Source organism: Anarhichas minor, unplaced genomic scaffold (assembly GCF_050575085.1).
Source record: "Anarhichas minor isolate MPS153535 unplaced genomic scaffold, ASM5057508v1 ptg000136l, whole genome shotgun sequence".
NCBI lineage: Eukaryota > Metazoa > Chordata > Actinopteri > Perciformes > Anarhichadidae > Anarhichas > Anarhichas minor.
In genome coordinates, this window is record NW_027466582.1 from 14,550,140 (window position 1) to 14,567,030 (window position 16,891).

A 16,891-nucleotide genomic window follows, 5' to 3' on the forward strand; every position below is an offset into this window, starting at 1 on the left:
GCTGGTAAGGATATAGGTACATGCTGTATATGTAGATGGGTATGTGTATAGAGGAACAACATACTCAGCACATATACTTTAATCTGTAATGTACTCATGTTGGTTGTTATATTCTAATAAATCCTGTGAGTCCAAAGATCTGACAGGTTGGATGAATGGAGTAGTGTAAGTGAAAAGTAGGGAGTCGCTCTCTCACTCTCACACACACACACACACACACACACACACACACACACACACACACACACACACACACACACACACACACACACACACACACACACACACACAGACAGCTGAGAGAGGTTAGCTGCGGAGTTAAAGACTTGTTCTTCTGTTAAGATTCCAGCTGTCACACCACTGTGCCACAGCTGTGTTTCAGAGCTGTTTGTACGGTTCAGACTTTTAATCTTACTGCAGTGGCTCACAACACAAACTGTTAAATGTTGAAAAATTGTCAACAATCAGAGATTTTTGCAATACAGTTTCAATAGCTGTCCATTTAACACAGTATTTATGATTGTGTTTTTCCATTGTGGGCTGTATTGAATTTACAAGACCGTTGGATTATTAAGGTACAACCTAATGCAATCCGCTGTCAGTCAGTGCAACGCTGTCAGAAAGGTGATAATTCTACTTTATAATACAATACTAGTGGTGCTGTTATAACTACATTATTGGAAGGTGTTTCACACGAATATACACACAAAAACATGAGATTTAGTCCAATTAATTAATGGCAAAAAATTCTTATATAGCACAGTACAGTATAGGACTATACACTAAATAATTGTTTGTAATAATTCCCATCCAATTACAATAATCACAGGTTATTAACTTAACGTTTTCCGTGGGTTTTGGCATTTCGTCCGCACACAAACAGCGTTTTAGGGCTCTGAAAACCGGAGCTTTGTAAAACTCCGGCTAAGGTGTTTCAGTGTTGATGTGATGGAACGGCTTGTAGTGTCAGAGTGTGTGCTATTAGGACTTTTCACATCTTTACACATAAATGTATAGTCAATATTCCACTATATTGAGAAAAGGAGGCGACAGAATGGGCTACGGAGGTCCTTAATACTTAATCCAATGCAATACTATGACTCAGACCCCACTGTCAACATCACTGGTGTGTGTGTGTGTGTGTGTGTGTGTGTGTGTGTGTGTGTGTGTGTGTGTGTGTGTGTGTGTGTGTGTGTGTGTGGCCCAACCTGCTCACTGGCCTTGGCAACGCTTCAACTATGTTTTCATCTGGACAGAGATTTTTTCTTCTTTTTTTTTTTTTGAAGTGCTTGTGTGGATTTGTTTTCTGAGAACTACGCAAAGTGACTGGAAAATTGAAACACCTGTAGGATGTGATGCAAAACAAATACTCTCCCGCCCGCGTTCGTCATGCAGTTTAGAATCACGCACATCTTTATGATAATATACAACTGTGTACTCTAATGCAATCAAATACAACAGCTCCGCCATGAATTCTAATTTTGGGAAGCTTTTATTTTATTTTTTTTAAGTTTTTGTTGACACTGTAATTTTACTCTGTTTATTATAGATTGATTCTAATATTTCGTCCATCCTATTGGGGATTTGACAGATGACGAGTTAAAAGTTTAATTACAGATGGATTCAAAATGAGACCTGCAGTTTTCCCATTTTGTGATATTTAGCGTGCCTCTGCTTATTGTATTAGGGTGGGAATTGGCATATAGGTTGTGATAAAATCTAATTTAAAAAGTGTATTTTTCTGTGTTACTATATTAGCTTTTTCCCTTTTACCTGTACGCTTTGTAGATATCAACACACGCCACCTTAACATCCATAGTATTTCAAGTCGAACAGCATTTTAATTTGGCCAAATTTAATCTTTTGCGTGCAATTGTATGTGCGTGCATGTGTGTACTTAATGATTTTCAATGGAGAAACTACACAGTGTGAAGTGGACACCCATTTACAAGGTAATGCTCACACGCATTGTGATCGCACGTACACCTAAACATACACATTTAAAAACATTTAATAGCATACAGGTCTACATGAACAGTTGTGAGACATGCTCTCAAATCCACACACACACACACACACACAGAGCGCTGTCCTTGGTGGGACATTGGAAGACTAGTGGGAAATGGAGGGTCATGTTGAGGTCTTCCTCATCATGTGGCCGAACAAAACCTGCACACTCCTCCATCATGGGGGGGAAAAGCAAACTGAAGGATGAATGGGCTTGAACAGGATGCACTCTAACAACTACACACACCTGCTCAGCCTCTCCAACGTGTGTACCTACAGTATATAATATAAATATTAAGACTATACAAGATATGAAACATTTAGTCAATAATTAATCAGCATTGCAATCTGATAACCTTTTAGGTTTCTTTGGTGTGAAGATTTGCTGTTTTTACTACCATTATTAATTCAATTCATTCAGTTTTGTACTGCTGGTCCAGAAGAAAACTTCTGAAGACATCACCCTGGGTTTAAACTATTTCCTGATGTTTTACTTACAACATATATATTATTATCAGTTTTTCAATAATTAATAAGCGTACATGTGCAAATAAGAATATAATCTAATTAAAGAGTCTAAAGAGTCCTAAACTAAGAACAAAATGCATAGAAAGATCTAATTTTGGTTAAAACAGGTATGTAGCTTTTGTGCTAAAAGAGCACAGTAGTACTTTTGTTTTTTATCAACTTTTTCCTAAATGAGCAGTGGTGGAATAAATATTAAGGCATTTTATTTGAGTAAAATTAATGAATACTCAAACAAAAGTTGTGGTGTAAATGTCGTTGCTCATAAAGTTCTCAACTGCTGCCTTGACGATGTGCTTTCCTATGCTGTGTGTGGATGAGGCATTACGTTCGCTAGCAAGCGAGCTAATACCACCGTGTTTTTATTCTACACTGGTTACATAAAATGAGCCGAATAATTGGTTTGTCCGAGACATCTTGACCAGTTTTCACCATAATCAATGTAATAACAATATTATTAAACTTGTTTTCAGCCCTTACATGCACATTTATCATGTTCTCTTGAACTCATTATTACCTAACACAGTATAAAAACATGCAACATGAATCTAAATTCAAACACTGATTTGTCTGTATGTGTGTCAATCAATCAATATTTCATTGCCAAGGCTGTTGCTATGCCGCTTACGGCTCTTTTTGACAGAACCTGTGAGTACAATAACAGTTAGCTGTCATGCCAAAGAGAAAGACTGTGTTTTCCAAAGAGCTCCAGGAGGCTTATGCCGTTCTTCATAAAGTACCCGGCAATGAAAATGCTGCATTCTGCACACAGTGCAAGTGTAGGATACGCGTTCATGCACAATGGAAATATAAAAGATCATATGAAGACAGCCTGATAATGTGTCACAGTCGGCCATTGTCTGGCTGCCTGCATCTGTGCACACTGACACATATGGTGTGTTTAGTTTTAAAGGTATCTGACAATCAATAAATATGCTATATTACACCAATGCAATATGTATTGAGTTCATAAGTGTTATACAGTTTTCCCAAGAACTATGGTTTGGTGAAATTTGGGAGACCCCTCTGGTGGTAAGGGTCTAAGAAGTACTATGTTCACTTATCTCTGGTTTGTGAAGAGCATTACAGCCTCACGGGGCTGTTAGGATGGCTTTAGTCGTTTACTATTGTTAAAATACTCTTTGTTGTACAGAAAGGGGGTCAAACTCATGGTGGGTCACTGGGAATCCTGAGTTATTTCAATTTTGAAATTTCAAAACAACAATCAAATTCACAGAAGCTTTTCCTCTCCGGCGTTGACGAAAATGAAACAGTACTCTGTCTTTCTGAGGGTAGACATAACACGGGGATCAGCCACAAGCATGTGGTTCTGGACGCATTCCAATATGACCACTGTGTGTGTGTGTGTGTTTTTGCACATTTGTTAGGCCTAAGGCACACCCGAGTCAGTTTTCCACTCATGCTGGAGCTGTTAATTGTGTGCTAAAGATCACTGATTTTTCGGTGTGTGTGTGTGTGTATGTGTGTGCGTGTGTGTGTGTGTGTGTGTGTGTGTGTATGTGCAGGACACGCTTGTAATCATCATCCCTAGCTGTTGTCACTTTCCAGCAATATTATTTTAAATGCAGTGTAGCCTGGTTACTTGCTGGGTAACCAGGCTACACTGTAACTAAATTATATTACTGTACAACATAGCCAGATAAACGACACTTCAGCATGGGATCAATTCCCCCAAACTTCCGATTAGAGGAGGACCCGATGTACCTCTGAACCTCAGTCAACGTGGATTCCCTTCTGCTCAAACATAAATCTCTCTCTTGATTTCCTTCGCCTGCATCTTTGTGTTGTTTTTTTTTAGCATTTGTTGAATGACAGCGTAGCGTAATGTTACACCTGCACCGTTCTTGTCCAGGCAGGTGATCGGGTCTGAAAACGAACAGAACACATAGTCCTTTCAACGTCCCGGTGTTGTGCCGAATACTGTTTCCCCGTTGATAGTTTCCCCTTAAACCTGAACCAACCCTTATCTCTCACCTTAACCCCCGAGGGGGGCGCTATCATTTAAACAGAACTGAAGCACAATTTGACGGGCAAACAACGGCTTCATTTCTTGACTTTTTCAGCTCTTCAGCTTCTCGCTCATGAATTTCAGCTGTAACTATAGATGGCTAATTGTGTAATTTAGTATTTTACAATGGGTTCGATGCGGTTCAGCCAATCATATTCACGGACTGGAACTAACCGTTTTATAATAATTCCTAATAGTTTTAATACTGCAGTCGAAAGTAACATTGTAATATCATTTTATAAGATTAAACTCAACAATGATTACTACTTAGAGAATTTAAGCATCTCACCATTGGTATTTTAGTAGCTCTTCAGTAAGGAATTATCATTAACCACTGTGACAGTAGACCAGGATTGTACTTACTGTAAGTCTGAAGAGGACTTGACTTGGCTTTGACAGCAGTAAGACTTGACTTTGACGTGAGGTGACTGGATGTATTACAGCTCCATTGTGGCATGCCAGGCAATTTTCTCCGTCGTCTCTGAGCTAGAAGAAGGAATGCAACATTTTAAATAACAGCATAGTTAATTAATTTCAACTGAATTGCTGTGATTTGTGAAGTGGAGGGTAAAGTAAATCCACAGCATTTTTTTTATTTTTAATTTTTTAATTTTTATACATCAAGTTCAATTTTCATAAACTTTTAGGTGCAAATTTGGGCCATTGACCAACAGCAAACCGTTTTGACAATGCTGACCTTTGAGGAAAGGGAGAGTACAGAGTTGACACATATTTTCAAATTCAGACTTCTGCTTTAACTTGGTCACGGTCTTGCTCTGAATATCCCTGCCCGTCTTTGGTTTGTTGGGAAAAAGATAAATTCGACAAGCAATGAAAACCCCGGATTATTGCAGTAACCTTCTCTTAATTAAATCCATCAAACCTGAGTGACAGCAGAGAGAGGATGCCAAACATTGCTCACTGAACGTTGGTGGTTTGAGGTCCACAATACAAATCGATGGTTGAATAGTGCCTGTGAGATGAGCTGAGCTGCACTTCAATGGGAGATATTTTGGGGTTTTAACAGCTTCTCTGTGCCACTTGTGGTGGGGAACAGGTGTGCTGGTTGTTGGAGGGGTCAGCCAAGAGGACGGTCAAGTGCCAGAATGACACAAATCGCTACAGCAGATTATTCATACAAGAGCAAAATCCATGGTGATAACATAATGGTTATATTAATGAGCAAGTACTTTTTTATGTTCATTTATAACACATGATGGCTGCTCTTTTACAGCAGTTTGTCACACAGTCCCAAGTTATTACTCATTAAAAGTTTCAACAGCATTTAACCTGACCCTCATGTTGTCTCATTTTGGGTCAGTGCAGGCAAATATCTGAGTTGTGTAATGATTTATCATATTTTGATCTCATTAAGAATGTGACATTGATTATCAAAAGGATCATTTTGAAAGAGAAATACTTTTGCTCAGTCACAGGCAGAAATCATGATGACTGGAGACTTCATGGATCAAAGGTTTGAGTCAAAAAGCTCGGTCTAAATGAATTAGTGTGACTGAAAAGTCAGATGACGTTGCAAGCTTGACATCAAAAGGTGAAAATGTTGGACAGCAACTTAGAAATTCATCTATTATGCTACTAATCTGAAAGAAACATAAAGCCATCCCTTTTTTAATCAACTATAAAGGGAATGCACCTGCAAAGTTGCAAAAATATTTACCAAAACATTTTTGTCATTTGTCTTCTTACAATATCTGCTTATATTGACGAAAACATGATATTATTTTATGGTAATGTTTTGGCACTCAAGGCACTTAAAGTTACAGTTGAGCTGGACTTGGTTTAATCTGCAGAGGTGGAAGGAGAACTCAGATCTTTAAGTGTAGAAATACTCTGTTACATGTAAAAGTCCTGCAGTCAAAATATTACTTGGTTCAATTTACAAAAGATAGTTTGTTGATTATATTTGTGTATAATTACTCTGAATCTGGTAAGTAACTAAAGGCATAGAGATCAATGTAATGCAGTAAAAGTACAGGTACCTCTAAATTGTACTTAAGTACAGTACTTAAGTAAATGTACCGAGCTACTTTCCACCACTGCCTGTACTGTGACTTGATATTTGTTGTTGGGTAAGTTGCCGGTGACCTCTGACCGCAAGCAGTAGCACCAAACTGGGAGCCAACTATTTGACCTTTGACCTCCAGAATTTGTGAGGCCACTGAGGGATTGTGGGACTTCACGGCATTACATTCCACTCGTTGGTCGGCTTGATTTGTTTACTCATTTCAATTAGCAGCAAGTGCCAGTTGTTAGATTCTGAACTGTCCCGTCAAAGGGGAGACAAACAATGAATAATACAGGAAATATAATGATCCCAATTTTGAATCAGTTTAAAGAAAATATCAGCATGAACATGCAGTCCATACACGTACTGCTTATCATGCTCGCTGATCACTTTAGGATCTTCAGCTGAGAAAGCAAATGAATCAAACTGATGTCAGTTATGAGGATCTGTCTTTAAAATTAAACATGTTCTCGATTTCAAATGGAGTATTATTGCATTAATATATTGGTACTTGTACTTTAGTAAAGGATCTGAGTACTTTTCGTGCCACTGCTCTACTTGATGTTATAACAGTGGGTATTGGGTTGATTTGTGATTATGTAAAACGAAATGAAATGAAAAATAGCTCTATCACTATCAACAGTGATACTGGCTCTGATACATTGAGAAACCCAATTTTTGACTTGTGAGCTAATGTTAAAGGTTCTCTATTTGACATTCAGAGCATTAAAGGAACAGTGTGTAGCATTTAGGGGGATCTATTGGTAGAAATGGAATATAATTTGAATCTGTATGTTTTCTGGTGTATAATCACCCGAAAATAATTTCCATTACCTTAGAATGAAACGTACATACTTACGGAGCGGGTCCTCTCATGAGCAGGCGGCCATGTTTCTACATTGGCCCAGAGCCAACAAACCAAACACTGGCTCTAGATTGGGCTTTTCACGTTTTCGCGTCGGCCGCAGTAGTTCTCCAACACAGAGAAATATCAGTTTGGTCACCCTGACCCACTTCGTCATTTTAGAGGCAATAGATATGCTCTCAATTTCGCACCTTTAAGACGTAATATTTGTTTAAAAAAAAGAAAAGAGAAGCCAATACTAACACTTTTAGGATTACTACATAAACGTATTGTAACACTAACCATGTTTATGTTATAAAGAGTGCAATAATATCCAATTTAAAATAGATTTGTTTCTTAAAACATATCTGGAACATGATGGGTGGTGTTGATGATAAGCCGCATGGGACTACATATCACCATTTTTAAACAGCCTCCATTTGCTATCCCCATCATGCATCCCTACAAATTTACAACTTTCAAAATAAAGTTCCCAAAAAAGGAAAACCTCATAGTTCAGAGGAGCTCTGGTGTGTTTCCTCCCCAGTGCCTATTTGTCCTACACCTGTCATGAACTGGGGGCCAGTAGAGGATTTTCCAAGTATCAAATTACCTTGAAAGGGAAAAAGATATAAATAAAATGAATGAAGGATTGAATTCAGGTGTTCATTAATTGTCTTATGTTGCATTAGATAAAGCTTGTGTGGCAAAACAATCCACTGCAGACAAAGTTAAAAGCCTGGGAATACTGGACCTCTAAGTGAAGTTTGTTTTGCCACAATGCAAGGTCAAGAATGAACTTCCATGGTATAGATTATGCTTGAATACTTCAGTGAGTCAATGGAAAAGTAAATTGTAACATGACCAACACCTTAAATAAATTGTAGATAATTGTCAAGGTGCACACGAATCCATACAGAAACATGAATGCAGCAGCATTCGATGTGAAATTGGCAAAAATATTTTGAAAAACTGCTACACTATTACAATTGTTTTACTCTACGAACCTTTCTTTTTGTACATATTTGAGTTGAATTAGCTTTATGCTTATGTGTCCTGTAATTACAAGCCCATTAAGGCAGAGGTGGAGCTCTGGCCTCCGATTGGCGGGAGGGAGGCGTCAGGCTGGGTGTGTGGAGAGAGGAGGGTGGAGGGGGTTCCCCTCTGTGCGCCCGGCCGCAGTACAGTGCGTAAAGAGCGCAGAGCAGCGCAGCAGAGAGACCCTCATTGTCCACTGTGTCCTCCGCCGCCGGGATTACCGTTTTCTCTCCTTCTGAACAGACCTGCTCTCTAAATGAAGCTTGGTTCTTCTCCGTGATTTCTTCGCCATGAGCTGCCTGGATGTGATGTACAAAGTGTTTGGTCCTCAGCCTTATTTCTCCTCCTACAGCCCCTATCACCACCAGGTATGGATCATATATAATCTTTAAAGAGCTCATGCTCTACTTATCTCTGCACAGAGGACTTATGTATGTGTTAACATGTAAAGAAAACTTCAACATGAATTTAGTTTTTTAAGTCCGCCAATTAAACCGCAATTCCATGCAAAACGGGATACTACTGATCATTCAGTCATATGGATAACATTTAGAAAACGTAATCATTAAAGTCCTTCAGCCATTAACAACACTTAATATCTTCTATAACTCCAAAAATAAATCTTACTTGCAGAGAGGATCCAGCGTGCAATGCGCGGTGTAAAACTTTCTTTTGGATCACCTGTTCATTTTGTTTTCATTTATCTCATTTTGAGTGTTCTACTTAATACAACCGCGAACACATCGTTTGTTATTTTTCTTTAGTCAGGTTTTTGAAAGTCAAAAGCAGAAAGTAAAGAAAAAAAGATGTATTTATTTTTTACTTTAAAAAAAAACAAAAAAAACCCGCAGATGAGCTTTACTCAAGCCGAAACTGACTGGTTTCATGCGTCTTACAAGTTTTTTTAAGAGTTTCGCAGAGGTTTTAGAGAAAGAACTGTACTGCATAATAAATTGCCAACAGCATTATTCTCTTTAAATCGTATTCCCATCCTTGTGTTACGATGTTGAATGAGTTGAACCCATAATTTAGGATTAAAACCAATTATATGTCAGTAGACTGTTTGAGAGAGGCAGGTATTTGTGAGGCCTTTCCAAACCTGTTACAGGGCTTTTTCCACTCTCTTAAAACCTCTCAGTCAACATCCAGGCATATTTCACATAGTGCCAAAACTCACTTTGTCTGTCACCCAAACTGACTCTGGATCAGCCAGTTTATAACACAGTTTTAAAATATCTATTTAAAAAAACTGTAGCAAGATTTTTATGATCCTTATTTTGTATGGTTTGTCTTATACATTTGTTGTTAGTATCAATTATTTAAAAAAACGTTAAAGTTCCATGTCTTATTGTAACCTAAATTAATTTTATATGCATATAGTTTTTTCACCATAATCTGGACTTTATGTTTTTCTATTTATTATAAAAGTAAGTAAAAAATGAATAATATAAATGAAAAAAGGAATATTTTTAAAAGTGAGTTTTTCAGTCGTGTGCAGAAGCAATGAGGTGAGAAGTCATATGTGAAAATGATTGTACTCTAATAGATAGCATATATGTGTACAGCAAACAGTGAGACAGTGGTAAATTAAATGTAATTAGCGCTCATTAAAAGCTATCAATGTCAACATAAATGGAAATTGTTTTAATTTATAAATAACAGCCACTTGTTAACAAATCAATTTATCATATTTTGTGTCAGTTTGACAAAAATATTCCTATGAGATTTAGAGGTCAAATAACATATTTAACCTCTAAAGTTAACCTTTAAGTCTTTATATTATCTAAAACACCCGCAAAAAGTCGATGCAAAATGATAGTGTTCCAACGGGACACTAGATACACTTTCATGACACACACATACATCTGCGTGTCCTCAGAAACTGGCCTTGTATACCAAAATGCAAGACCCCCAGGACAGCGGCAGCCGGCTTGGACCCCCAGGCCCCCCGGCCATCAAAGAGGAGGACAAGGAGCTGCCACCGGGAGCTGAGTACCTGAGCTCCCGCTGCGTCCTCTTCACTTATTTCCAGGGAGACATCAGTGCCGTAGTGGACGAGCACTTCAGCCGAGCCCTGAGCCACTCAACTGTGTACCCTGCCCCAAGCAGCCACAAGGCCGTAAGAGGTGTGTGTGTGAGTGTGTTCCTGTGTGTGTGTGAGTGTTGTCCCTCAGTGTGTGTCTGCCACTGAAAGACCATCTTGACCATCATCGGGACCTTCTATTTCACCAGTGAAATTCATGAAATGCTTTCATGGTTTTTGGGAAATTCTGGTGTGTTTGTGGTGCGAATGTGTTTAATTTGGGTCTCTGCTCTTTGTGATTTAATATTGTGGGACTGAGGCTGTTAAAAGCCAAGGTCATTTCCCAGGATTCAGTAACTTTATCTTGGACCGTCATAGGTTTCCACCAGGTAACATCTGATTAAATATCGTCATGTGAAGATAAAGGAGAACTTTCCGGTGATGTTTCTGCTTTACTCGGTTGAGTCAAGAGTTGAGATCTGAACTACAAAATCTTCCCTTTTGTGTAGAGTTGCACTGATGTTGGTTTTTGATGGCCGCTGCACACTTGAAGCTGTTGCTCTACTATTCGGTGTGTTTTAAGTAGATTTAGAATATTTATATATTAAAACTCCCCTGAAACCAGAATTAGATATAAAACTGGATTTAAACTTGTGTGAAAATGTAATCAGAATTGGATTGAGTTGAGGTTAGGGGTTACCCGTAAACAAGTCTGCGATTAATTAAACTCTATTTCCACAATGTTCGATGGCATTGGCTGAATACTATATTCTATCTATAAATGTAACAGCTGCCTTAGCTTTTGTTTATTATATTGGCTGTTACTTAGCTGGCAGTTTGCTTCCGCTCTGGCTTTGTGTTTGAGTTTAATGTAAAGTTAAATCAAATAGTGAGATGGTGGAAATATCGCATAGCAAATAGAGGAGTGTATGCAATGAAATATCTTTACGGCGGCTGGATTTGGGATATGCTTTTATTTACTTCATTTTTGGTTCATTTTATTTCTCTTTATTTGGAGCGCTGCATGTGTTTCATTACATGTAATAGGAATTTTACAATTTTAATCAATACCACAGTTAGAAGTATTTCCCGGGAATTTCTCAGTTTTGTGATATTCCTTTAAGTGCTTCTGTCACAGACTTTGATCTGTCGCACACCCCTTAAACTGGTGATTCTTTTACTACTGATCGTATTACTGATCTCTTCAGCTACAGCAGTTACAGAATGCTGAACTTGTTCAAACTTAAACTTTTATAAATATAAGGGGGTGATAATAACTCATACAGATGTATGTCTTTATAGTATTCTTGGTATGCTTATTCTCTTATTAACAGCCAACTTGCTCTTATTGTCATCTCCTTTCTCGAGCACCTTTGTGTAATTTAGCAACTTTTGAATCCAACCTGAAACAAAAAAGGCAAAAAATGAGCACGAAGATTTTGCATTGTTATCAGTGTTTCCAGTCAATCATTTCTTGACGAGGACTGTAGTTTAAAAACTTTAATATAAAAGCCCTTTTTTCAAGCCATGCAAGTATTATTACTACTCTGCATGGGAATATACAATATGTATGCTCTCTCTAAATGTCTAGACATCTCTGTATTTTTTAAATTACAACCTCAAAGTTGTGTTAATTATTTCTAGGGCTGTAATGGTTAGTTTCACTATCCATGAATCTATTCATTATATTCTTTAACGTATTTCTTCCACCAACAGTCCAAATACTAAAGATAATACAGTCACAATGATACATAACAATAAGAGAAAAGCAGAAAAATCACATTTAAGAGTCACTCACATTGTTGCTTTGAAAATGAGGAATCACTTATCAAAATAGTTTTCTTCTTTTTGTCAGTTAACACCAAAAGACACATTTAAAGAGGAACAGTTTTATGAGATATTGTGGCCACAATATATGGTTTAAAGCTTCAGGAAAAACAAGCAAGTAGACTGTGTGATAAGAATTCCTTGTCAAACTATTTCTGAGGGCAAGAATGAAGCTTCAGCCTCAGTAAACGAGCTTCCTTAATAACGTACCTGTGTGGATTTCTGTCCTCATAGATGGATCATTCCCAATGAGCCAGAGAAGTTTCCCTCCGTCTTTCTGGAACAGCTCCTACCAGCCATCGGTCTCCTCCGCATTGGGCAGCGCTCTGTCAGCTCCCCACACAGAGCTCCCATTCCCTGGGGACCCGTACTCCTCCGCCTCCTTGCACAGCCACCTCCACCAGCCCAGCCCAGACTCCTGGCACCCGTCCCATCACCACCACCATCACCACCACCACCCGTACTCATTAGGAGGCGCCATAGGCAGCCAGGGCTCAGCATACCCACGCCCGGGAGTTCACGAGATGTACGGCACGGCGTTCGACCCGCGTTACAGCTCTCTGCTGGTGCCATCGGTGAGGCCTCATCACCGTCTGACGTCCGGTAGCTCGGTACCGGGGCCCAGCGCCTCACCCTGTGACCTGGGAGGGAAGGGGGAGTCTGGAACAAGTTCGGCCTGGAGCGGCGCCTTCACCGGAGCCGAGCTCGGACTCAACATGGACACAGGTATTGTCATTGCTTTATGAAAAGCGTAGTAGAAAATCAAAGTGCTTTACAATCTGTGCAGGACACATCCTTTTCATATAAAGAAAAACTTAATAGGGAGTAAAAAAAGAAAGACACCTCAGGAAGATCAACAGTGGAAAAATTCCTCTTCTCTTCAATAGATATACAAAGTAGACAGAAATAGCAAATTGTGAAGAAACAGGATGACATCATCTGTCATCACTCAAACTTTTGAAAAAACAACTTAGTGGTCTTCTTTTTTTGCCAATTCTAATCTAAAACCCGAAAGTTTCAACAGCAAGCGCAGTGATTACTTACATGTTGATCAGATTCGACTTATTTTGTGAGGTTATATGCTTACATTATATTTACATTTATATAATGCTAAGTTGTTTTCCCTATTATGTTGTCTTGTCAAATGTTAACACTGGGATTTGTCCATCCAGAACTCGTGGTTATGTTTAGGCATCAAACCCACTTTGGTTGTTGTTAAATGTTGTGTTTCATAAATCAAGTCACTGTGAACTGTGGAAGTTATTGGGAACAACCCCAAAACATTACATCTTTTAAATTGATGGCCATTAATTATCAGATATGTAGCAGTTTCTTGGGTTTAAAAAGTCAAACGACAGAACGGGAATGTGCTCATGTTTTCAACGGTTAACTGAACGTATCCGTTGGCAACTAATGAAAGTGAACATGAGAGATGTTGAGTTAACGACGCACTGAGTAGTTACGGCACAACTGGTGCATTCAAAGGAGCGGAGACATCAGTCTACCGTCTATTCCATCTCTGCAAATTCTCAAAAGTCAACTCGACAAGCTCTTCCTCATCAAAGTGCCGTGCTGATGTGACCGCATTTGTGCACGTCTAGGAGAAATTCTTCTTCAGGAGCAACAATGCTTTGATGATTTCTCTGCAATCAGATTACATGCACACGCCTGGTTTTACATGCCATAGCATCCGCTATCAAACAAATAAATAAACATGAACTAGTTCATAGGCCTGTAAACATATAGTTCAAAATTCAAAATGTAAACTGTGTGAAGTGAACTCTCTTATAAGGTGTGAACTTGCACAACACTGGTTATATATGACACACTTGGAATGTGACAAGATGTGAAATGTTATTTGGTGACTGCACACCAAAAATGAGCTGGCAATTGGAAGACAAGATGACAGCATACTAAACTCTAATGATATTAAAGTACAACCAACGTTTATACATATGTACGTTCTCAGGAGAACCACCAGGTGTGGTCCAAACATTGAAATGATTGGAGTTTTCGTGTGCGGCCATTTCATCTTCAACAGATGTGAAAACCACCATTGAAAGCAGCCAAAAGCTTTGCAAATAGCGACAGCGAAGTTAAGCTGACACCTGTCGTCATTGATAACAGTCAGATTTGGAAGCATTTTCACTATTCCAGATTGACGAAGTAAAAAAAACGCCCTGCTTGTTTGGGCCAACACCTGTCTGTGAAATGCACACCATTCAGAGAGGTCGTTATTATTGTTGAAGTGTTTAAATGAAAGCAGCAATAAAGACATTCAGTATGACCATGCAACACGAAAGCATGAAAACCAGATTCAAATAAAGATTTTTTTTTTCTCCCCCCCTGCCCTGCCTCAGATCAACTTACCACAAGTGGTTTGAACCAACAAACTGACTGTCAATCAGCACTTTAACACCAGCTGTAAACTTCCTTTTCTGTTGCTGTCTTTCTTTCATCCCCTCTCTGCCTCGGGCAACTCCTCCTGCTTTTATCAACAAGACATTTGCGCTTCTTGTTCTAATCTCCCTTTTCTTGCCTTTTCTTTTCCTCCTTTCTTTTCCTCCTCTCTCAGGTCTGCAGGCACAAGATAAGAGCAAGGATTTGTATTGGTTTTAGAGACCGCTGAGACTCTCCCCCCCCCCCCACCCCCACTTCACTCCTTCTTCAGCTTTAGCCTCTTTCCTCCACTCCTGCTGTTGCTCTGCTGATGTTATGGGATGACTGACAGAGAAACTGAAAAATCAGTCACGCGGCAGTTTTGTGCTGTAACTGCTTCTGGTCTACTTGCAGCTCGGTGTTACGGAGGCCTGTGCAGCAGCAGCAGCAGCAGCGCAGCCCTGCTGAGCTGAATGCCGACAGTGTGGATACAAAACGAGCGTGGAAACAAAAGTGGACTCGCGTAGGAGAGACAGAGAATCTGATCTTGACGGATGTGGACAAAGACAAGACTCTTTGTGCTTCTGTAACAGGCAGGGACAACATTCCTAAACTGGAAAAAAGTCTTGGGACAGACGGACAGAAACATGTGTTGTCAAACTCCAAAGACAAGCGCTTGAGGACTTGGCAGGACTTGCCTCACTGGGACAACTGGGTAACAGACACTGGGAGTGTTGTGGCTGGAGAAAAAGGCCGTGTTGGTGTTGAGGAGGCCGCACAGCAAGAATTTGGCAGACTGTGAAGGCAGAAGTCCAAACACTTTGGTTTACATGGAGTATTGGTTCAATGTCAACTGAAAAACACTCAGTATTTTGTGGCGCTGTAAAAGTTAAATTAAACAGTTTTGACTGATAACAAAATATATTTAAGTAATGATTTCACAAAGTGTTTCCAATAACAGCTGCAAACAACTTCAGCCGTGTCCCAATTACATACTGTGTACGAACTCTGAGCATATGGAAAGATAAAGTGGACTCAAGAAAGTCAGTATGCATACGGAATTGTGTGCAGTTTATGTACACTATTGTCCTGTAATGCAATGTACACAAGTTCACAGTGTATTAATTTATATATACCATAAAGTAGAGCATACAGATACTGTTTATCTAACTAATAATTAACAATTTTGATAATCAGTTCATGATTTAAATTAAGAGACACAAAACATTTGCAGAACGGCTGCTTCTGTCTGTTTTAAATGATTGAATACTGCACTGATGTTCATGCAAAACAAGACATTTAAAGATGTCACCTTGGGGTTATGATTTTGATGATTCACCTTTTTTTTTTTTTTTTACAATTTATACACTAAACTATCAATCAATCCATTGAAAAATAATGGATTGATTAATAGATACAATTATGAAAATGATGATCAGTTTCAGCCCTTATTTAAATGTTATTCAAACTGTATGATGGTGACGCCTGCTTATTTTGGTCGTATCCTTGAGTCACAGCAGAGATGAGCACAATAGTCTAAAAAATCTCAGGTGTTAAGAACTTTCTATGTGGTTGGATTTTTTTTGAAGTGCACATTTGAAAATCCCTGCAGCAGCTGAAGAACAACTATTTCCTGCGTCCATGTAGAGTGTCATCAACTTCTATTTAATGTAAAACTGTTTGATGGGCTCAATTGGGTAAACAGAGCAGACACAATGAGGAGGGATATTTTGATTGAGAATAATGCTAACCGCCATCACACCTGAAACATCTCACTATGTCAACAAAAGAAATGCAAACCTCAAACTAGTGGCTGCTGAGAGAGAGAAAGAGGGGAGGGGTCCTCTGGTGAATGAGGAGAACGACGGCTATTTGAAGCCACTTGATTCTTTCTCTCCCTGCTCCCATGCAGCTGTCAACGACAACTGCTCTTCAACTCACTGAACACACACACACGCACGCACGCACACACACACACACACACACGCGCGCGCGCACACACACACTTGTCTTTATGAGTTAGTGCGAGCCATGATTTTTGAGTTCTTTGTGAGGGCCTCTGAAGCTAGAAAGATCCAAAAAATCAAACCAACAAAAAATACATTTTCTGCTATCGTTGTGGGGACCGGCCCTTGTTGCTAGGCAGATTTGTTTCATTTTTTTTTTTAAAGGTTTTTCCCTGAGAGTACCCAA

General features: G+C 39.1%; 1 protein-coding gene across 1 annotated transcript; it reads left to right on the top strand.

The window, feature by feature from the left end:
• The first annotated feature begins 8,759 nt into the window (after positions 1–8,759).
• Positions 8,760–15,171, top strand: vgll2a (vestigial-like family member 2a). The gene is made up of 4 exons (XM_076083581.1): positions 8,760–8,837; positions 10,349–10,595; positions 12,554–13,045; positions 15,113–15,171. Exons 1-4 carry the CDS (start codon positions 8,760–8,762, stop codon positions 15,169–15,171), a joined length of 876 nt encoding a protein of 291 aa, XP_075939696.1.
• The last annotated feature ends 1,720 nt before the right edge of the window (positions 15,172–16,891 follow it).